At 39.1% G+C, this 25147-nt stretch overlaps 1 protein-coding gene across 1 annotated transcript in view; it reads right to left on the bottom strand.

The window, feature by feature from the left end:
* Nucleotides 1-25147, bottom strand: part of LOC137274571 (glutamate receptor ionotropic, kainate 2-like) — a 78080-nt gene that overhangs the window by 19927 nt on the left and 33006 nt on the right. Inside the window, exons 2-6 of the mRNA XM_067807831.1 lie at nucleotides 12539-12679; nucleotides 4847-4987; nucleotides 4284-4523; nucleotides 3783-3988; nucleotides 382-438 (exon numbers count right to left, since the gene is read on the bottom strand). Of these exons, the coding sequence (XP_067663932.1) occupies nucleotides 382-438; nucleotides 3783-3988; nucleotides 4284-4523; nucleotides 4847-4987; nucleotides 12539-12635 (741 nt within the window). The 5' untranslated portion in view covers nucleotides 12636-12679. The remainder of the gene's footprint in view (nucleotides 1-381; nucleotides 439-3782; nucleotides 3989-4283; nucleotides 4524-4846; nucleotides 4988-12538; nucleotides 12680-25147) is intronic.

The following is a 25147-nucleotide window of genomic DNA, read 5'->3' as shown; positions in this document are numbered from 1 at the left end:
TAGAATTTGAACTTTTCTGGGAAAGATGCAATCCCAAATATAACGTGTCTTATATCAGTGTGATTATACAAAACATTGGTCAGATTCAGAAAGGGACACTGGCGCCTCAGCACTAAAGAAGAGCAACTGACTGTACGTAGTTGCATCCGTTTAATGTACCCAAACACAAAATACTGGGTTCTAATCTCTGATTTTTTCTAATTATATTTGCAGTTATGTCAGCGGCATGTTTCAAAGAAATGGTAAACATCTAAACCCTACGTCACTTCCGGCATTCCCATATCTATCTGACGCCCCTTGATATTCCAAAACTATTGTTTCAAAAATTACGATGAACCCAAATCACTCACTAAGTGTGGAGTGACGCGCAGTTATACATACCGGATCGTAGAAGCCCCATTCGTACGGAGGCGTTGACAACATGGCGAGGTTGCGAGCCTGGGGAAGAAGCATGTCGTAGATTAGCAAACATCATTATCACAATGGAACAAGTTATACAAAATAGGGACGGGTCAAAATCGGGGTCATGATTATTATTATGTCCCTTAAAGACACCTCATTACTATAATAAGCTAACAAACGGACATACACAATATCGTATTAAGGTTTAAGGTTTATAATAAATGATGTGCTGACGTACTCATGATTCAATGTAATTAACAACTACGAATATATATTAAAGTAGAAAATTAATACCAATTACTCCCTATTTGGGTTATTTGTTAAGGAAACGAACAAATAGATAGTTTTAGCGTCACTGAACTGAGACTACCAGACAGAGGGTGCAGCAATTATCGATACGATTTGTTGCATTGAATACTTTGTCAGGTAAACTTCCCTTTGTTGTTGTCCATAAACCCATATGCCGAATGTTACTGTATTGAACAGGGAAGATGGAGTACTTAAGGGGAGCAGGAGATCATCAGGAATAACAACCCACTTAGTGGTACCGAATGCAGAAGTTCTGGTTTTATGTGGTTCCATTATGAGGTTAATAAGACAACAAGGCCTGTTTCAAACGGTCCCGAGTTCCAGCTGAGTTCATATAATGGACAGAAGAAGTGGACTGATATTTCATCAGTGTGTCAATGAATAAATACATCATTATTAATAATGACAAAATTTACATATCCCTAACTATGTTAGTTCAGTATATATTTACATGATGCTCAATTAACCGAAAAAATAACAGACAAAATTATCTGCGAAGATATAATTAATTCACCTGGCAGATAATGTTGCTGCAAGCCAGTGCTGCTACTGACAGGTGAAATGTGTTCCCATACACTGACATAATGTCCATCTCTTTTTCATTTCCTTGTCAATTTGTCTGCCTCCTTTTTGTGGGACATTATGCGGCATGTCTGGTTGCAATGATACCATACTTTGGCAGATCTAGATTTCTTGTGTCTTCTCACACATTGAAGAAACAAGTAACCAATTATCCGAGTAAAGATCTCTATTAGAACTGGTCATCAGCAAAAGAAAGCCCATTTTCTTATTTGTGTGACAACTTCTTGATTAAGTTCAATCATATTACTGAAACTGTTACCACACACTTCCTGTGAAATTACAAGTTTCACGTCTGTTGCCTTCTGTTGTTTAATCTTCTGTTTAATGAATGACTTCCGATGCAGCTCCCTATTTCGACTTGAACCAACATTCATGTTTTTCCACGTAAGCAACTGATTTGCCATTGCCTATGCCTACGCCTGTGACCGGAGTCGCCAGTGGTGCAGGAAACGCTAGTCTCAGCAATCCTGCTGTCATTACTAGCTGATAATGTTTCATGACGGACTCTTATTTAGCTTGAATATTGAACTGGTTTTGTCGTGAGATTTTTGTTACTGAGTTGACAATATCAGCCATCAGTTTTCTTTCACTGTAGTTCAGATCCGCCAGAGTGTAGAAAGTCATAACAAGCTTACCTGTAAACACTCCCGCTCATCCGGAAGGTACCATTCCCAGTGGAATCGCGCTGATTTTAGAATCATGTGTGGGATTTATGACTTCTTAGACACAATCTTTACATTTACATTTCTAAATTGAAATTTGAGGATTACAGAATGACGGGACTGCAATATAAGCTGTACTGTAATGCACGTGTTTAGACACTGCCTGTAATATATTCTGTATATCCACATTCCTATATGAATGTTATCCTCTTTGAGTGGAATGTTGGTGAATCAGATAAGGACAAACTTTAAGAAGTTGCTCATCCATAAAGTTTGTCCTTATCTATATAAATGTTTATTATTACAGAGGGTCTGGATTAACGAGGCTATAGTGTGTATCAGTCGTATTGCCTCGTGCATGTCTAGATACTATAAGTATAATATATCGCGTTTGCGTCATGAGTTTTAAAAATATGCCATTGATAAGGCGGTGAAATATTCCAGAGAATCCTTCTATCACAAGAAACGTGCAATGGTGGACTACATCAGCGATCCTCTTGCGTGCTGAAGATACCTTGAATATCTGAGTGAAAGTAGATCAGCATCCTCAACCATATCTTCGAGATAAACCACAGCAACAGAGGATGGTTTTAATCTTTTGAATTACTTGTTTTGATGAAAACAAATTGACTAGCATCAACATAGAATTCCCCCAGCCATAAATCACTGGATCTGGCTAGCCTTCGAAATCTTCATTAAATTATTTTTAAAAACATGGAATACGCGAATCCCAAGACCAAGGAGTATATTCGATAACGAGAGGAAATCTGTGGACTTGGTTTAAGCACGATGTTAACCATTCCCTGTGATTATCAGTAGTATTTGATCTTGGACCATTTAAAAAAGGCTTACCGTCTTCACGTCTGGGGATTAATTAAACATAAAAGTAATCCTTTCTGTGTGTGAGGGAAAATCTGTAATCACCATCAGTAAACTGTCTTGTATTTGTGTGAAGAGGTGACTGGTTGATAGTATTTTAATACTCGTTCTGCTTCACATTCGTATTATATCTGATTCACTTTATGTTGTGACACAGATATTTCTGCCTAGCATTTTCGAGCAGAATGTACACTACTGTTCAAAAGAAATCTTCCATCGGTTTCTCACCATGATATCGTTGTCGCCGTGTTAAAGACGTTTCTGATAACTGGAGTGTCGAGATAACGGTGCATGAAGGGGCTGTACGTGCTTAACGATAACAAACAAACACATTAAGTAGTTAATGCAAAGATACGAAACGGTTGTTTCATTTATCACAGAAAGTGGGGTTGTTTTTCAAGCATATAATATTACGTGCTTATCTTTGCTCATGGGTGTAACACAATATTTTTTACACTAGCTATCGAATATTGTTGAACGCCGCACAATATTTATTTATTTATTTATTTATTTATTTATTTATTTATTTATTTATTTATTTATTTATTTATTTATTTATTTATTTATTTCGCGCCAAATATCCAGATCACTTGCTCAAAGGTGCTTTGTTTTCCATGCAATCACTGATTGTCCGTCTCAAATGCCACAGTTATCAATCTGAACTCCCTGGGGATCATACAACTCGACCACTCGGCGCACCGAGTTAATGTGGTTTTCCCATCTTTACGAGTTACCCATTCAGAGGTGGGTGGACTGGGACACATAGTCACAACACAGCACTGTCCCATTAGGCCAGGGAATGTGACCAGCTGGTCCATGCTATCAGTTCTTAAAAAAACAAACAAACACGTTCGTACTTGGAACAAGCTATGTATCCGACATCTAGAGGACGCACTGAAACCAGAGCTAGAGTAAGTGTGGTAGTGAGTAACAGTTCCGGAGACATACCTCTCTGAGAAGGAACTCTGTGTAGAGTTTACCGCATATCACTATAGAGTGTTCGACCAGGACTTTTCGCATCTGTACAAGCGCCTCTCTTGCTTTCGACCCCATGATACGGTGCGTGTCACGTGTTTTCGGCCCTGGATCAGGGAGTCTCCAGGCCTTGACAGACAGAGAATGGTTTGTCATCAGTCGTTCCAGCACCGCCAAACCTGTGTTTGGAATTCAATAGAAACAAAGATATATTTAGTAATATGTCATGCTTCTGTATGAACTTACGACATCGACAGAATGTTGTTGGTGGTATGGCCCAGTGGTTAAAGTGTTCGCTCAACACGAAATTATACCATTTCTACACATTCGTGTGTCCTCCCATGATGTATCTTGACCACTGCTAATAATGCGGTGTAGAAGTCTAACTCACACAAAGCATATCAATGCTATGGATATTCTTGTAACATCATCATCATCATCATCATCATCATCATCATCATCATCATCATTCACCTTTATCATCATCATAGAAGACGCTGATCTTTTTCCAGTTCTGTTTTTGCGCAAATTCCAGCAGGGCCTGGCAGAAGTCGTCCAGTTCCGGCAAGAGCTGGACAGTGTGTTTTAGCGTCTCCCTGGTCACCGGAGACGTAGCAAGGTAAGGAATCTTCCGTTCTTCTGCTGCCAAAGCCACGCCGTTGTCATAGGGACCGATAATGGCGTCGATGGACCAACGCTGTATTCTTCGATGAACTGAAATAAGGTTTGAATTTATTGTTTTTAACCTTGATGTCGCGCTTATTTCATGAGAATCTGACTCCACTATGAGTATATGCTAATGACATGGAGGTAATACCGGGTGTCCACGTAAAGGTGAGCGTATCGTGTCTCGGTGGTCACCCCTATCACAAACACATGCAAAGGCGATTCGATTGTTTGAATGACCATTTCCCTAACATTATTCGTTTCGTATGCCTATTTTATGCATTGCCGAAAAGTAATGGTTCTGTCCCTCGGATTTGATCAATACGAAATACAAATTTACCTACATATGCTGAATAGCGAGAGACTATTACCTTCTCCCATCCGTGTGTAGGTGCTCTGACCCTCGTGTGTGAAGATGTCGTAAAACTTCAGGTTGGTGATGTTGTAATTGATGACGTTGCTAACGCCACGTGATGAGTTGGCCACCACTTCCCGCCATGATGGTAGCACTCCTGTTCATATAAGAACATCATATCTAAAATTTCATGTGGTATCACAAATTTTGATAAGATAACTGACGTCGTTGTTGAAATTTCAGTTTTAAAACCTTGGTACCATTACATACTTCGTTTTCGAATTTCATGGCGTCTATTTGAAATAAATACCATTAAAAAGTAGGGGATATTCCATTTTGCGACCATGCCACTAGCCAATGCCAATGCATTTTAGAAAATGTGCTATATACCCATACAGATGAAACATTTCCAAAGGAATGGAATAAATTGTCACATTTTCCCTTAATTTTCATCACCCGTTTCCTCCTTGGTTTCATCATTTGTGAATCCAATGTGCTCTAGTTTCTTCAGTGGTATAATTTCCTGTTGTTGAGGTAACACACAGCCATGCTATCTTCATGTGGATACCACATCATTACACTGTTGTGCTGGTTGAATCAATCACCAGTCTATCTGGCCTTATGGTGTGTTCATCTAGTGACAATTATTTCTTCACACAATTTAGACGGGTATGTTCAAATGAGTGTCATGATCGTTATTCACTGATGCATTTTTGTAATGTTATAATGTATTAACAAATTAATTTTCATCGGCACGAATCGGTTCAAACAGCTTACACCCCGTCTGATTCATGATTCTTCTACGCGCCTGTAAACGCTTTTTGAACAACTATTTGTTCAAGTGAACGTTTTGCAAAAGAATGTTTTCTTAGTCAATATTTTCATTCCTGTCAAAATTCACAATGCGTGTATTTGAGTGGATATTAGTTTGTATAACAGTACATAAACTCACGTGTTGAGACTGACACCTTACACCACAGGGTTCCCATATCTAAACGAAATCTAAGGCAAGTCATTTTTTTACTACAGTTTGTTTTTCTCATTTCTCCGGGAACATGAGATAAATACGGGCATGAGGTTATCGGGTCAGGAGATCGTCTAGTCTACTACACACTCTTCTGGTCTGTGTGTACAAGTGCTTGTGCGTGTGCGTGTGCGTGTGCGTGTGCGTGTGCGTGTGTTAGTATCAGTTTCTGCCTGCTTCCACTTGCCCATGTGATTATACTTTCATTTGAAAATGCTGCCTCATCTCGACGTAATATATCAACAACATTCTTGTTACTTTTATCGCCGTTGCATTGCGGGGGTTTATACGGCATTATAACTGTTTATACTAGCACGTTGCACTATTTGGCCGCATAAACGTTTTCATCAAGTGTGATGATTATCATCCCTGAGGGCTTGTGGTAAATCAAACATATAAACATAGTCTGAATAAACTCATCATGAATCATGGAAATATTGAGGTTTACGTTTGTAAAATTTTGTAACGTCTTCACTAACAATATTTCCCGAATCGTTAAGACGCCTATATTTCTTTTTGTTCAGTATAACACTCATGATATCATGTTGTATGCAGGGAAGAAAATCAGATACCGAAAGCTGCAGCAGTTGGGCTTCAGGTAATAGTGCGTTCCCCGATGAGCATTCCACCTGACGCCAAGATCACTTTACTCAATCCGTTTTTGTTTTATCGAATTCCCACCCACATTTCAGTATCACCCGGCAACGATTTGCCACACTGAGGTCGGACATCAAGCACCACGGGCGGGATGGTTGGGGATGCTGTTATTTCAATCAAACGATACCGTCATGGTAGAAAGGTAAACTTGCAGTCCTAGACACAATGGCTGCGGCAATAACCTCGGGATTAATAATAGGCGAGTCATGACGATAACTGACTCACCAATATGCCAGACACGGAACCAAGGATTTGTGTTTCAAAATCCACCGTGTGCTGCTTTCTGCTCCATATCAAGAATGTAAGTATTACCCAAAGTACCGTCATATATTAGTTAACCATATAGTCTCAAAATCTAGACCCATACTGAGATCCCCTTGAAGTTGATTTAGATTTATGATCCGCATCACAGAAAAGACCGTTTCAGGAACTCCTCAAACTTTATCAATCCTGGAAATGCACATAACATGTCTGTTCACGCAAAACAAAAAACCTTCTTGAATTAACCCATTATCCCGGCCTATCCTAATGAAACAATATAACTCATTGGGAATACATGATACCTTCGAGACGACGGTTAATGGAAAATATGTCCCTGAAAGCCGTACATCGCTTGATCATTTTTCTTATAGTAGACTCTAGATATATACAAAATACGACTGCAGCATGTTGCTCTTACAAGTTGCATGGCAACGTATCTCAGACGCTATACTCTTGTGAGGTAGGCATTGGGCGTCGGAATGTTGTATAAAGATGACACGATAAACCTACAAAATTTAAAATGACGACTTTCTGAAAGGTGAATGGGTGTACTGGAAAAATTGTGTTTAAGCACACGTGGCACACAGTCCACAATACAAACAGGGGAGGAAAATCTGCACAATATTAGGAAAACATTCGAATTTGATAAAGGTTCACGCAGTTCAGTTCGTTCGTTCGTAACCTCTTGCTGAACAGTTAGCTGTTACATAACCCTGCAGGAATTACAATGTTAATTGCAACAAGCTAATTCAGTATGGTTGTACAGTAATGTGAACGGCTAATGACCAAGAATGTCGAGTTATGTAAATGCATATTATAAACTAATTAATAATGTATTACACATGAGGGTAAAGATGCGATACAACCATTTTCAGTAATTCTCACAAAATGTACTTTGATTATGTTTGGCTGTGTAAAACCATTATTCCTTTGTGGTTACTGAGTAAAGTGCCCCATAGCAAAATGACGTCATATCACTATCGCGTAAATTATACGTTCAATGAATAATACAATTGAAGTAGGAGATGGTCCTGGTGGCGCCGTGGTAGAAGATGGTCAATGTGATCAATGAAGGTTTCAAAAGTTTAAGAGGGTAGTGTGGATGTGAAGGCTGGATAATTTGTTAGATCTGGAACATTGTGTTTTAAACCCGTAAAACGAGGAGTAAACTATCTTCTCCAGCAAACATTTCTGAACTGATAAAGTATGTCTGATTCATACACACTTCAGATACACACTTTACAGACCCGTGAAGGCCCCGGGGTAGAATATGCCTTCAGCAACCCATGCTTGCCATAAAAGGCGATACTGCTTGTCGTAAGAGGCGATTAACGGGATCGGGTGGTCAGGCTCTCTGACCTGGTTGACACATGTCATCGGTTCCCAATTGCGCAGATCGATGTTCATGTTGTTGGTCACAGGATTGTCTGGTCCAGACTCGATTATTTACAGACCGCTGTCATACAGCTGGAACATTGCTGAATGCGGCGTAAAACTAAACTCACTCACTCAAATCAACTATATGAAGATCTTATCATTTCGTGAAGAGAGACAGATTTCTCGAGTTATCTGTATGTTACTTATCTTCATCCCTAATTATCGCCCACTTCATCACGTTTGCAACCTCAGGTGAACACAACGCACATATTGCCAGAACCATCGCGCAACCTGTCACGAGGAACACATTGCCTGCGGAGGCTTCACTAGGCAGTACACCATATAACGCACTACGTGAAGTCCAATGCCAATGGTCTGCTCTTAACATCCTGACCTATATATACTAAGGTGTTAATTTAACGGCTGAGTTACGCCGAAGTATGCCAACTTCTCCCCGCGTCACAAGACGTATAATTAGGCGGTTCAGGTTGAGGTTATCTCGACATCACCATCCCTCAAACAGCCGCTGTTATATCTTCATCTCTGTGCAACATGTGGACACAAGAGTGAAAGAGGCAGGGAGGTCACTAATGACTGGTTCATTACCAAAGAGCAAGCATCGAAAAATATTGGTTAGCATCATTTTTCAGATGATTCTATTCAGGCTGTTATTGCAGACAAGTAGGAAGAAAAAATACCTATAATTTCTTGTTTTGTTTTATATAGAAACTGTGCAAATTTGCGAATTTTGCATTCAGTGTTAAATGGTGTAACTTGCTGCATTAAAGTGATGACTATCATGTCATGAAGTTATAATATAAAATTCCTATTGTCTTCAAGAAATATTCAGTCAAGACTTTTTAGCAAGTGAAGTGATTTTTCTAAGACTTAAAGACGTTTTCAATCGCTGATAACGTCTAAGATATGTTCTTTCGTCATGAATTTAATAAAAAAAATAACAGTAGTTCCAAAATCATTTATTTTCAATTAGGAGAAAATGTGATCGATTGCTTGGTCGTTTGGTGTTAGTCTTCGATTACTTCATTTAATTGGAACATCGAAATATATAATTTAACTGACGTAATTATCCATAACATACGCCGTAACACCTAACGCCCCTCTTCTCCAAGTCGAACACTGTTGTGTTTCTGATTTACATCTGTGCATTAATCCTTGGGAGTGACATTATCTTCATAGCTTTACAGCTGAGCATTAATCCTTGGGAGTGACATTATCTTTATAGCTTGTAAGCTGAGCATTAATCCTTGGAAGTGACATTACCTTTATAGCTTTACAGCTGAGAATGAATCCCTAGGAGTGACATTCCCTTCATAGCCTTATAGCTGCGCATTAATCCTTGGGAGTGACATTACCTTCATAGCTTTACAGCTGAGCATTAATCCTTGGGAGTGACATTATCTTTATAGCTTTTAAGCTGAGCATTAATCCTTGGGAGTGACATTACCTTTATAGCTTTACAGCTGAGCACTAATCCTTAGGAGTGACATTCCCTTCATAGCCTTATAGCTGTGCATTAATCCTTGATAGTGACATTATCTTCATAGCTTTACAGCTGAGCATTAATCCTTGGGAGTGACATTACCTTTATAGCTTTACAGCTGAGCACTAATCCTTAGGAGTGACATTCCCTTCATAGCCTTATAGCTGTGCATTAATTCTTGATAGTGACATTATCTTCATAGCTTTACAGCTGAGCATTAATCCTTGGGAGTGACATTACCTTTATAGCTTTACAGCTGAGCACTAATCCTTAGGAGTGACATTCCCTTCATAGCCTTATAGCTGTGCATTAATCCTTGATAGTGACATTATCTTCATAGCTTTACAGCTGAGCATTAATCCTTGGGAGTGACATTACCTTTATAGCTTTACAGCTGAGCACTAATCCTTAGGAGTGACATTCCCTTCATAGCCTTATAGCTGTGCATTAATTCTTGATAGTGACATTATCTTCATAGCTTTACAGCTGAGCATTAATCCTTGGGAGAGACATTACCTTTATAGCTTTACAGTTGTGCATTAATCCTTGGGAGTGACATTACCTTTATAGCTTTACAGCTGAGCACTAATCCCTAGGAGTGACATTCCCTTCATAGCCTTATAGCTGTGCATTAATCCTTGATAGTGACATTATCTTCATAGCTTTACAGCTGAGCATTAATCCTTGGGAGTGACATTACCTTTATAGCTTTACAGTTGTGCATTAATCCTTGGGAGTGACATTACCTTTATAGCTTTACAGCTGAGCACTAATCCTTAGGAGTGACATTCCCTTCATAGCCTTATAGCTGTGCATTAATCCTTGATAGTGACATTATCTTCATAGCTTTACAGCTGAGCATTAATCCTTGGGAGTGACATTACCTTCATAGCTATACAGTTGTGCATCAATCCTTGGGAGTGAAATTACCGTTATATCCTGGCTTTTGAGAGAGCAAAAATGTACTTTGGGCACGTGTATTTCAAAAGTAAGCACGTGTTCTTAGAACTTTTGGTGGACGGAATTTTTGTAAGCTTTGTTAGACACCAGTACTTTATTTCGGGTGTTTTCTTTGAAGTCAGATGTCATATATAAACCTTTGTTAGACACGGGTAATTGACCGAATTTTGTTACACTTTACAACTGTAGTTATAGCCCTGTCTCTGTGTATACCTATGTGTATAATAGCTGGATTCCGCCATAGACATCTGATCGAGCATTGAGAAATATTTCGCACATCAAGGGCGATCTATAGACACGGTCTACCTCTTATTGTACGGTCTTCTATTTGTTTCCACTTGCGTACAATGTGTGAAGTCCATTTTTGGTGTCCCCGCCGCGATGTTGCAGGAATATTGCTAAAAGTGGCGTTAAACCATACTCCCTCACTTTTCTGGGGATTTATATGCTGTCTTTTATTCCAAACAGTCATATAGCACCGCGAGTATGTGTCAAACAAGTAGAACACGATATAGTTATTGCATTGCCTTTAGTTCCATCTAATCAGAAATCTGCAGGCTAGTTATCGGAGATTGTGTGTACACGCCCTCATAATTGCACTGCTCTTTCATTAAAGCATTATCCCAGGAACACGAAATTGAAAAAATATGCCAATAATAATGAGTTGCTTCGTCAAGTGCAAACTTGAAACAATTGATTTTCCGTCGCAGACAATACTTTCCGATTGCGCAACTGTTGGCAAAATCCGCACGACAACGTGACAGATGTTTTCAACGTCACCGAACACATGCCTCCAGCGTTGCTGTGTGCTCCCAACGACATTAAAGTAGCTTTTAATAAGGTTTGAAATTATAACCAACAAAACCATGAACAGCTTGGTAATATGATACTGATCGCCATCAGCATGTACCACAGTTCAGTCCTCTACCCTTTATGTCGAGAGCGCGACTGAGTTATTGGAATCGTTTTGATTAAACTGACAATTATAGGACAAGATCAAGTCGTTTGAAAAAAGTCGGAATCAACATGAAAAACGTATCCGTGCAACATGAAATGTATTATTAGATGATATCTCAGAAGCATGTGTTCAAAGTATAGCATTAACCGCTTGACCTAGGATACGGGTTGTCGGAAAAAATATAAATTTTAGAATTTGGAAATGTGATTTGACCCAAATGTTCTGACGTAATTAATATGATATCTTATGCAGCATGGTAGGCAGGGTTAATTTTGTTTCGTTTGTATTCTTGACTTTCTGCATACCATTCCCATTTTTATGACACATGTTACTATTGAATAGTTGGCACCAGCATATCCTGATACATGGCCATAAACCGGGTTAGTATTGGTCTTCAGCAACACATGCTTCTTGTATGGGACGAGTAACGGGATCGGGTGGTCAGACTCGATGACACATGTCATCGTATCCAAAATGTGTAGAACGGTGCTCACGCATTTGGGCACTTGATTGTCTGGTCTAGTCTCTATCATTTGCAGACAACCGCCTTTTGGATGGAATATTGGTGAGTGCGACGTTAACAACCATCCAACCAACTTGTATGCTGCTAAGTCATGTGGGTTTAGGTATATGAATTAAAGTTTGAGCCAGTTCTCCTAATTGTAGAACCGAAGATATATGTCCCATGTCTTCGATTTCCACGAAAGGAAAAAGACATCAAAACGTTCATTAATGGCCGAGTTTCACCAGTTGTTCGCTAGAGCAGTCACAGCATTTCTAAGTCCTAGTGATAGCAGGGGTTTAAGAACTTCGTAGAAAGACGAACGTTTCAAGAATAGCTTGCGAGGCTGACAAGGATGACTCCCTCCACCCCTGACAGCATTTAATGTAAAATACCCAAACAGGACTACAAACTTCCCAAAGTCCTTGGGTGACAGCTGACCTTTTGACCATACAAGATGTTACCTACCTATATTCAGCGTGGCTGTGAGCGCTCCGTGACTAGTAAACCACACTGCACATATTACCAGGTGAGGCAAGGCCACACCTTCTGCCATCTTGAACATATTCCTTCCCAAGTCGGACCACTTATTCTAGAGGACTATCATTCCTGAAACAAACAAAATACACTAATTATGGCCGATATAACAGAAACATATATCTACCTGAATGTGAAATCCGACTAAAAGTTGATCATGTTTACAAGTCAGACTAGAATAGTACATGTTATCCTTGATATGATTCTGTAAAATAGTTGTGTATTATTTAACATTTTATTGTTGCTTGTTGGTTTCACACCTGAATGTTTTGCGAACAGATGTCTGGTTAATTTATTGATTTTTCAAATATTTCCATTGCTGTTGTATAATGTATATCCTCTGTTGTGCACTGCCACTCTAGTGTGTTCTACCGTTTTAAATACTCTGCAGAGATTTGCATTGGTTTGTCAGTCTAGTTTTCTAAAATGATTGATAAAAGTGCTCCATTTCTTGGTTTTTTGTCGGCGCTCTTATATATGGATTGCAAGGTTAACTTATTGTTTCAGTTAGGGACCTTTCACAACAGACGTTGGGTCTGAACAACGACTGAGAGTCTACTTCGATCATGATATTTGTGCAGGCAATATGACATCAGCTGTTTGTGCTAGAAGTGTCTCCTGGAGCGTGGGTCGTGACCCTAACAGCTGCACCAACGTCCCTAATCGCTGGGAAATGTGTAATATTGAATCAAACGAGAGATATTTGGCAAATCATTTACAAATCAAAGGATGATTACAAATGGTTATACCTAGGTGACTCCTTACTCCTAAGTCTTATACTATTATTACTCTTTACTTTTTGTTGGGATGCATAGCTGGTTAAAGCGCCAGGCTAGGGAATCAGTGAGCTCGAGGTGGGCTCGAGCCCACCTGTGACCATTTGAAAAAACTCTGAGTCAGCTTTGTGTACGGACTCTTTCCGTGTTATGACAACCCTGTACACTTAAAAGAACACACAAATCAGTTGGTATATGATCAGATGGTGGCCACATAAATACAGACAAACACCTAGTTGCGTTAACAGCAACGAGCAGTAAACTGTGACTGTCTCTCAGTCCACCAAACTGTAAATGCCTCCTGGCTGCAAGAGCTGAAATATGATTCCCGGTTTGTTGAGATTGATTATATACGATGTGATATTGAGACTGACATCATGGATGAAGGTTATCAAAAGCATGAGATATCACATAACACATCAGTTCCCATGGAGCAAATTCTTCAAAGGCGTGTACGCGTACATTTCTTTAGACAGGATTCCAACAATGTTTAAAGCAATGGGTTAGCTGTCCATCAGCAGAACAAGTGAGTAGCTATCTCCATCACTTCTGTTTCTCAGTTTCAGGACTTATCAACCGTTCCCCGTGCTAATCAAACACTTGTTCTGTATACTACAATGGACGTGGAAATAAGAGTGTGAGTTTTGTGTTGCGGGGTGGTGTGTGTTGCGATTCGTGATCTTGAACCATTCTCTACATACTGGCACGTCACTTATCTTTGGCTCGAGTATCTATAATACATGTCTGAACTCCAAAGGGGTCTCTTTCGTTACATTGTTTTGTTCTAGTAGCATCTTCGAAATCTGCTCATACCATTACTGGTCATTTTTGTAATGTGGAGTGATGTTCTAGCTGCTCCAGCCTGGTGTTCTTCATTCTACCATTGTTTCAAATAACGTCATACAATCCTCGCTCAAAGTTGTTTATACGGGTGAGTACCACCCTTCCATTTCCTTGTGTTAGTGACGGGGGCCACCGCTCAACCTTTCGTGAACATAACATCTCTGTCTATAACAGTGGTTCATGAACATGTGTTAATGATATAGTAGACATTTTCAGATGGACTGTACACAGATATCGTCATAGTATGGTTTGTTTGTTTGTTGTTTAACGCCTTACTCAGAAATATTCCAGCTGTATGGCGACGGTCTGTAAATGCTCGATTGATCAGAAGACAACCAAGTGATCAGAAGCATTGTTCTATGCCGTTGGGATACGATGACATGTGACAACCAAGTCAGCGAGTCTGACCACCCGATCTAGACAAGCATGGAAGACCAATACTTACCCGGATTTTTACGCGTCCTCCTTACTCTCATGGGAAAAAAATGTTGTGTCGCTTCTGTTTAAGTTGCTTGGAAGATATTCAGTATTTATTCAGAAAGGGAAATTGAACACTCAATCTACCAACTCTAATCTATGAATATCAGTATCCGTTGTGGTAGGAAAGCCCTGGTTGATGTAGTTTTGACACTGAGCACAGATAGGATGCTGGCAAGCCAAGGAACACATCTCACGTAGGGCCGGGATTCAAACTGTCGATCATAAGTTTCTGGCACGTCTTAAAAGGGACGGAACTCGTCACGTTAATTTACGGCTACATGGCTCCATGGCTCCTGCATCTGCACAGTTGCTGCAAAGCATGATTCTATTGATTTTTTTCAATGTTTATACAACCTACTTTCACTGTACTGTATGTTTCTTTTTATGTTATGTTATACACAACGTTGTAAAATATTAAGCATGTTTGACAACTACGGATGCGACCTCTTGCAGTCGCAAATAGTTTTAAGATCCAAGGTGACACACGCGAGAATCCGGAGCCAGCAGTGATTTTTTTAAATAATAGAGTTAATAAATGTATTAGATTCTCGGCGCTATATCTTGAATCAGTGTGCCAGAAATTTCGACGTTCCCTGCTTCAAACGAAGAATATCAGCAAGTGTAATTATTTGAAAACTGCAATGATAGTTATTTTTTTCAATAATAAGACAGCTCTTACTCATGTCTAAAATTCAACATATATTTTATTGGGCAAAGGAATCTATTAAAAACACGTTTCCAAGAAAATAACTGGTACATGTGGAATTATAGCATCGCTAGATATGTTTGTCATGCAATAGGTTGAAACCTCTCACATCTCAAATTCCTCAATTATTCAACATTTTTTGCTCAAATTCTAATACACGTTTATGTGTGAAGAAATAGGAGCTTTATTGATAGTTGTGTTGATAGTTTGAATGAGGGGCTTATGAGCGTGTTCAAGTCGGCTCGATATTAAAGAGGAAGTAAACCCAAATTGCGCTCTTAAGATAGCAATTACCACCCCTAACGATTTGTAAACAGTGTCAATACAAAACTTGATGAGGACTTACTAAATTAATCCCGACTTATTCAGCTGTTATGCCATGTCTGGTAACGGTAAACTATGTATGTCAGATCACATTTCTCATATGTTTTTGAGTCTATAAAGAGGTAAAAAAACACACTGGAAATCGTCTTTAAGCAAATCATGCTCTTGATAAGAAGAAACCAACGTGATTGGTGATTAGGCTCGCTTGGATTGTTCTTTATTGGGTAGACCAATGTTCGTGATGTGAATCACCGGATTGTCTGTCCGCCGTCAATGTCAGTGTGCAATACCCAACCATCTAATGCATTTGTTTATGCACGATTCCTTACACATAACACATATATTCAAACGCCAGCATCCATAAACGCATTGTTTCATTTTTCTATGTCAGTCTGTCTAGACGTTATATCTACTAACTACATTTACACACATATATAGCTGTTATATTTGAGCATTAAACATTGCTATACTAAATGCATCAGATTCATGAATACAATGAACCCACGACTGCTTCAGCTAATTCTGTTCCCCAGGTACACGTGTACATGTACATTGGGACAGTAATGTAGTCGTCGAAAGTACGCTAGCACACACTACATTTATCTCTTCTGATTTTCGCTGAAAGCCTAATTTCAGCAGGTGGTTCAATGTTGTTATACAGTGCTGGGACTGTTGCTGTCATGTTTCAGACTGAGATCTGGGCATGTAAAGAGTGACTAAAATTATAGGCGGAGGCTGCTCCTATGGGTTCATGCTAGAATCACTCTGTCGTGGTTTCCATGTTTCGTCCACAATGTAGCCGCCACTTGATGTGACGTAAAGACACTACGACTCGTCATTATCGATTATCCCTTTCCTGGATTTAAGAATTTACAAATCTGACACATTTTAGCCCTTTTCCTTGGAAAAGCTGCGATCAAAATTTTAGTTTACTTTCCAGAGGTTTTGGCGATTATATGGACAACGATATTTTGTGCCGACAATAAACGATGTGCGCAACACAAACGTAGTTTTGATTTCTCCACGCAAAAGTCACCTTTCTGGTGATGATTCATGCTTTTATTTCAGTAGCCTCACAAGTATAATACAAGACATGTTAAGCACCGCATGCCCCCTGTGTGCCAGGACTGGAAGGAATAGGCAGCAATACTCCGCAGAGGAAGACAAGTACCACTGCATGTTATATCATTATGTGAATCGTCTAAAATGAAAGCTGTGTTATAAAAAAACCCACCCTAACAAAACTGGACATATCATCGATAACACAAATTAACAATAAGCTGATATTCCATTTTCTGATTCTCAGCTAAAAGTGTAAACTGCCCTTCATACAACTTCTGTACGTAACTTACCTTCTCCCATGAATATATCATACTTGAAGAAGATGGAGCAGTACTCATGTTCATAGTAATGAATAAAAGATCCCGGATGTAGGGGTCTACAGACTATGATCTACTTACGTTCAGTCCCAGCGAAACGTTACAGTTTACGATCAGCCAGAGTTCCTCAAAGTAGTTGGCGTACACCGATAAACACAACACAGAGCGATGCTTCAACGCAGCTACGAGTAGTACATCGAGGAATGGCAAATACTAGCCCACTCCATCGACTGAAGATAGCTGTGACTCCCGGAGGAAATGAAGCTTTGGTAGAAATGTACATGCACGAATCATACTTGCCCCGTGGAAGCCACACAAGCATAAAATATGGCAAATTCAAAAGGGAGTAACATTAACATATCTCCAACGTTTACGAATGTCAAAGGTTCCTATTTATTTGCTCTGGGTCGTGAAAATCATGAAGTATTTGGATGGGAATGCAAATGTTGATACATATTTCAAGCTGTCAAATTGTTCTGCAACCGTTTACCGAAGGGAAGCCGACCACTCAATGCCCCTATCACTGAAATGATGCTTTACACGGAAAGGGTAAATACTGCCCTAATTGGACGGACGCTTTTGCTATCCATTAATTCAAGGCACGGGTTTACCGTGCAGCATACAATCACCCACGGTTCCATTTTGCTGAAATCACAGCATGGATAAATGAAACTGAAGAAGAGACTCTTCAGTAAAGCTTCATACCAATACACACCGGCATTAGAGTACACTACAAAACAAATCAGAACCTTCAAGCCAGCAGTTCTTTATGGGCTCTTTTGATGTTTCATCTGAAAACCACAAACGCATCACTTATTGCTAGTGGACACGAGACATCATCAATGTGTCATTTCCCCAAATCGTAGAACAGTGTACAGGAGGTTACTAAAACCTGATACTGATGATAAGTCCTCCCCGACCTCTCAATATTCAGTGCTTCGAAGTCAGCATCATAAAGATTATATACGATGTCATATATTATGAAAGTGGTATGAAATAGTCATAGGAACCTATATACAGATTGCCATTCTTTCCCATGCGATGGAAGGTCATTATCTAAAATATACAAGTTCGTCAAAGCTAGGTTCAATAGATGTAGATCACACAGACTAACAAAAACGGGATGATGCGACTGACTGTTCAAATCGTATCAATGGATCATAATGGCACTACAACTTCACATTCTTCACCACCGCATACAAGCTATTTAAGGCCAGATGTACATAAAGACATGTAGTTGAATAATGTTTCACCAAACATTATTTGATTTAAAAAATACATGACGTGAAACACGTAAACGTGCAGTCTTACCTTACTGACTTGTTCTTTAAACTATGGCGCTAACAGTTCTATAGTGCATGATATCATGACTTGCAACAACAGTCATTTGACATTTAATTTGGTCATTAAGTAAAATCATGCCCATTAATTGTGAGCAGATTTAGCACACCTGCTTCAGCATCAACGAAGGAATAAACATATTTGGCCACATGGCAGCTGGGAATATACTCCTACATTAAAATGCTCGGAAATTTATATTAAATGTGACTGAGAAAATATTGTAATAATTATTTGTTTGGAATACATCCGTTCCATGTTTAATACATATGTTCTTGCCAATAGCTCAAATCAAACATTTTCATGTTGAAGCATGTCGCTCATCGGTGCATAATAACAGAACAGAAGAGGTCGGAACTCCAAAAGTAAGGCCTTTCAGGTTCACAGTTTGACGCATTCATTCTTAAGAACACATAATGAGACCGATGACATTTGGCAGAAGAAACAGACAGACTGTCACATAGAAGAGCTTGAAATGCTGAGGTACTTTGCCTCAAAACACACCACAAATAACACGAGAGTTTAATGACTTAACATCGCCCGTTATTTTACAGAACAAAACTTTGGAATGTGGCCAAACTGTGAACAATGTTCATTTTCACAGCACAAACCAATCCACAGCAATTCCAATCAATTACACAAAAACTCAATGTAACATGAAGCAACCAAGAGCACCCCAGAGTAAGCCTCGTCAATTCCAAGGCAATGAAAACCCGTGAATGTCCGGGTTGCAATTGATCTTCGGTAACACATGTGGTTTGAATTGGCTACAGGTCTATTGGGTTAATTCTTCATAAACTAATGATAACTATTTTTTAAATATCAAATTTAAATATCCCCCGTGTTCATATTTTGTCGCATAGGAAGTTCTCTTTATCTTAACAAGAGTCATCAGAACATGACATATCCCCCCGGCCCCCAAATATTCGAAAGGACAAAATCATCTGAAGGCTATCGTTTCCATGGAAATCATGAAAAATATGCTATACATCAGTAAACAGCAAAAGGCACCACTTCAAGATCTGTCTCATATATCTACCAAGATCTGTTGAAAGACATCAATTGGTTTTCGAGTTGTGCTCCGGAAACGAAGCCAATCACTACATTTTGAGACTAAGTCCGAATTCTTTCCATGGAAACCGGGAAAATAGAAATGCCAAAACTTTCTAAATAGCAAAAAACACTACGTTGTGGTCTACCTCACATATCTACCAAGTTTTCGAGTTGTGCTCCAGAAACGAAGCCCATTACTCCATTTTGAGATTACGTCAGAATCGTTTCTGTGGAAACTGGGAAAATAATAAATCACAAAAACTTGTAAATAGCAAAAGGCACCACTTTGGCGTCTGCCACTCATATCCACCAAGTTTTACTGACAGATATTAAGAAGTTTTTGAATTCTACTTCGGAAACGAAACACACTTCTCACTTTTGAGAATAAGTCAAAAACGTTTCCATGTAAACCGAAAAATTAATAAATCACAAAAACCTGTAAATAGCAAAAGGCACAACGTTAGGTTCTGATTGACATATCTACCAAGTTTGGCAGAAAACTATTGAACGGTTTTTGAGTTCTGCTCCGGAAACGAAGCCCATCCCTCCATTTTGAGACTAAGTCCGAAACGTTTCCATGGAAACCGAGAAAATAATATATCACAAAAACAGTAGATAGCAAATGGCACCACTTTGGGATCTGATTGACATATCTACCAAGTTTTGCAGAAAAATATTGAACGATTTTTTAGTTCTGCTCCGCAAACGAAGCCCACCCCACCATTAGACTAACACCAAAATGTTCCATGGAAAAACAAAAACAAAAACAAAAACAAAAATGAATAAATAACAGATAAATAAATAAAAATGCCAAAACTCTGTAAATAGCAAAAGGCACAACCATAGGTTCAGATTATTATATCTATCAATTGTGGTCTAAAAATATTGAACGGTTTTAGAGTTATGCTCCGGAAACAAAATGATTACGGACAGACGAGGCGTCGACTATATCATCTGCTACATTTTTTAGATTTTGCAATGGAACGTTCATATCCAGGTGAAATATTTGTTTGTTTCTTCGTATTGCCACCTTTCATGAATTTGAGTAAACTTTGAGTCGGAGACATTGTGTGCGGTTGTGACATGTAACAACCTATCACGTCTCTTTGCTCCAACAGAGTCATTTGCTGGGCATCAAGGTCCTCAAACTGTGTTGTTATCGTTCAAGAGCTCCCTTTCACATCTGGCATTAGAGATTGTAGCATTATCTGAGAGAAATGCAACTAAAGGAATATATTAAGCCTGTGTGAGATATTTGCCGGTAGTGGAACCATTTTAGAGCCTGTAGAGTTATTTGTAATTTATGAAGCACTGTAGCTTCTGTTAATAGTCACAATGTAGAGATCATGCGTATTGTTCATGTATTGATCATGCTTGGTCCAGAGTAAATGGCTATGAGTGTTGTATTATGAGTGTATATATAATATTACTTTATCAGAATGTTTACTGAGTGTCTTTTCTGATTATTTCAGAATTTTTTCTTCAAAGAATAAATGATCATTCTAAGAACTCCCATTGCCATGGTTGTCATTTCGCACCACTATGCTTCTCGTAGAGGCGACTAAGGGGATTGGGTGGTCAGCCTCGCTCACATGTGTCAACGTATCCTATTAGATCGATGCTCATGCGGTTGATCACTGGATTGTCTGGTTCAGACTCGATCATTTACAGACCGCCGCCACATAGTTGGAATATTGGTGAGTGCGGCATTCAACAAGCAGTCAACCAACAAACCAACCAAGGCAACCCAATGAGATCTAGCTCAACCCAGAGCTAGTAGTCGAAGGAAATCCAAAGCAGCCCAAAGGATATATGGAAGAAAGTAAGAACTATTATGACATTGGCGTTTTCTCCACATAGGAAAGTTTGAATTAAACCTTCAGTGTGAGGTGAACGAGAAAACATAATTGTGAGTTCATGGCTTAAAGCTTTGCAGCCAGTGTGGAAGACACGTAGCCCGAAACATGTATACAATGATACGTTTAACAGTGTGAGGTACTGATGGCTGTGAATGATCAACCATCTGTGTCATACGACGCCATGAGTTAACATGTACATACTCGGCAATGTTAGATGGAATAATTATAAGATAACGGGGTGCATGAATAGTTCTGTAAACTCTGGCAAATTCCTTATGGTCTAAGACGGTTATTGTAACAACGCATGGTCTACGTCTGGAAATGCCATTTCCGGTCTGATGACTAACACATTGCCTTCTTTCTTGTTTTGATTAGTAGGGGCTCACTAACTTCATTCTGTTCTAAGCAGCAAAGTTATTTACTGGTCAAGACTAAAGCAATGCTTGTATACACGTTATTGTGTATGATCATCTGGTGTCTCAAAGAACGGTGTGTGTGAATACTAACCGTTATTTCTATTAAGAACAGAGTGTTTCTGTTGAACAGGTATTTTGATCGCAGAAGAGAACCGCCCCCTGCCATCCATCTGAGCCTAGCTCTGTCATGAATATTTACACAACGGCAGTTTTTTCTGATTAAATCATTCAAGGAATAATCGAATTTATAGATCAAAGTCGTAGCTCACTTTGCCCCTGGTGTGGCGAGTTCCAAGGGTTCTATCACATGTATGCCCACGTATCACAATGGAACAAATTCTACTGTCGGTGTACCTACGTCTGTCTGGAATATGGCACCGAGCCGTAACTCGTTCAGTGTTAACAGATTCACATACAGAAGTAAACTATAAATATAGTTTATCATCTGCTTCTGCGTAATTGAAAGAATAAATAAATCGGAAAAAAGGACAATTTCTTGTTGTATTCGCTTGTTGTAAACTGGTGGTTTTGTGCTGTTTACAGTTGAAAAATTTAGTATCTACTCTAACGCTGATAGTTTCCTATGGAACGGGTGTTTAATATGATCGTCAATACTTTATGTCGTATGAGCGGCGTTGGTGGTTGATGTTTTGGTAAACAAACCAACAGATCCTTCAAACCTGTGTTACTTATTGATAGCAGACATGTTTACAGTCAACAAAGGCAGACCTCAATACACAGTCGTTGGACACCTGGAATTCGTATGAGCCCCGTCCATCGCTGGCGAACTGGAGCAGATTAGTTTGTCGGAACAATGCACGCGAATCAAAAAAACCCAAGTGTTATGAATTTTAATCGGGCCGTCATGATTGGTTTACTGTATAATAATACCACCAGAAAACGATATTCAGGAGGATTCTGTTTGTGAATACCGATGATAGCTTCCTATAACATGCAGTCTCGCCGAGCTGATCTGGGCGCATCGTTGTTGAATACACCAGAAGCTGAAAAAAACGTCGTTTCATAATACATGGCTGCATTACGTTTAATTGCAGTTTTAAAACCGAAGTAAACATATTAACACAGAACAGCGATTATATCGTTTAGTGTCATGTGACTGTCAGGAAAAGGACTGTATAAAGGGTATGACAGACTCGCGAGTCTGGTTACATAGGTTAGTTGTATTTCCCAACGTACGCTCTCTCTGCAATAACTGATATGACAAGTTGCGGAGAGAAACACTGAAGATGTTTTCATGTAATGTTAGTAGCTAGCATAACTAACATGAGACGTACTCCGTGGACGCTGTTCTGTGTTCTTTTAGTTCTTTTGTTTTCGTTCAGTTCTTTTGTTTTGTTCTTCTAAAGGTTATTTATTTCTCAAATATCTATACAATTCTCAAGCTGCAATATTTCAAACGGGTAACTCGAATAAATTCCATCGACTACTCTTTTGAAATTAAATGCAATACTAGCAGTTCTTCAGAATTTTTAGCTGTGTGTCTTCGTTGTGTTTACTGACAGCCATTGAAAGATGAAGAATGTCAACAACGCAGATGTAGATACTCAGAAGCACTGCATCCATGCCTTGATAATATATACTCTGGTTAGGTTGCTGAGTTGGTAGGTTGTTTAACACCGTACTCGGCAATATTTCACCTTTATGGCGGCAGTTTGTAAATAAACGAGTCAGGACCAGACAATTCAGTGGTAAGTAGCATGAATATCAATCACTTAGGATACGATGAAATTTCTCAACCAATTCAGCGAGCCTGACCACTCGATCCCGTTAGTCGCCTCTTACGACATGTATGGGTTACTGAGGATCAATTCTAACCCAGATCTTCACGGGTCAATTTATACACTCAGCATTAAGTCGATTCTTTTCCTGACTATCCTGATCATCATGTTTCTGCCCGCCACGATATTGTTGTAATGTTGCCACCATAGTCCCTCACTCCACTTGTTGCACAACGCTGGAGATCACGGTGTATGGGGTTTAGTCCACTGTGAAATGTCCATATTTAAATAGTGTGTATGTCCCCATTATTACAAGCTTCAGATACGCATTGATGGCCCACCTATATATTTCATGTTGCTTCTCGTTGTACACTTAAATTTTAAGCCACTTTCCTCTTCGGAGTCATCTAAGAAAAATACGTTTATCGTCGCCGTCATTGTCATCATCATCATCACCACCACCACCACCAACAACAACAACAACAACAACAATAACAGTTGCAACAAAGAGAACAACAAACATTTATAAAAATTTAACATCGGACATGTTTCAGTAACGAGGCAGATTCTTCTGCATCACACATTGTTCTGATGTATTTTACGAACTGTTTTAAATCCGTTTTAGTATTTAAAAGATCTTGTGAATTACTTTTTGTGAACGTACAGTTAACACAAGTAATGAGAAAAGGACATTAATAGATAACGATTAGGGCAATTGTATTACAGCGACAACGAATAGCCTTTCCGTGGTATATATCCCTATATGCTATGTTCTAGTGGTAATATATGCTTACTGGATCGTATTTTAATAATCGGAATATTACATCCTGAGAATAGTGATAAGAGATATCTTTCGAACTGTGCTCGATGTTTGAATAATCGGTGGAATACATGTACTGACTTGGGAAGGTTTTGATCTAAACTTGTGTCTGTCTGACAACATTTATGAAAGATACGTGGTGTAATTTTTACACTTTGTGGTAACTTATAATTGGGACAACTTGTTGTCTGTGTTCAGCTCTGTCTAATCCAGCAGATAACGTTTGACCGATTCACGTTAGCTCTGTCTAATCCAGCAGATAACGTTTGACCGATTCACGTTAGCTCTGTCTAATCCAGCAGATAACGTTTAACCGATTCACGTCAGCTCTGTCTACAGTTTCATGGATAACTGTACTAAATTCCGTATTCTACTGTATATCATCGCAGACCAATATTTCAACAGTCCTTGTTTAATTATATCAGAGATGGACATTCATCACACCTCTCTGTGGAGTACATCTTTAGACTTATTAATATTTCGTAAAGTTCAAGTATATCATTTCTATCGTATCTATACTAGTTTAACAAGTAATTAGTATGACATTAATATTCATAAATATTCTTTGCTGGGCATTAATAAAAATCTCAGACTTGAGTCCGACTTACTCCAACTTGGGTACACATTTCATCCGTCTTGCCAAATGATATTCTTTTGAGCCGTTTCACAAATTCTTCCAAAGCATGTCTTACTGTCAGTTTTATGTCTGTTGATTTTGTCTCAAATAGTGTCCGCCTGAGTTACAATGATGTTATTTATAAAGTCTCGTTTCTTTTCACATTTTCCATTGAGTCTTTCTTTAACCAG

Source organism: Haliotis asinina, chromosome 2, assembly GCF_037392515.1.
Source record: "Haliotis asinina isolate JCU_RB_2024 chromosome 2, JCU_Hal_asi_v2, whole genome shotgun sequence".
Classification (NCBI taxonomy): Eukaryota; Metazoa; Mollusca; class Gastropoda; order Lepetellida; family Haliotidae; genus Haliotis; species Haliotis asinina.
This window is presented reverse-complemented; position numbering and strand designations above follow the sequence as displayed.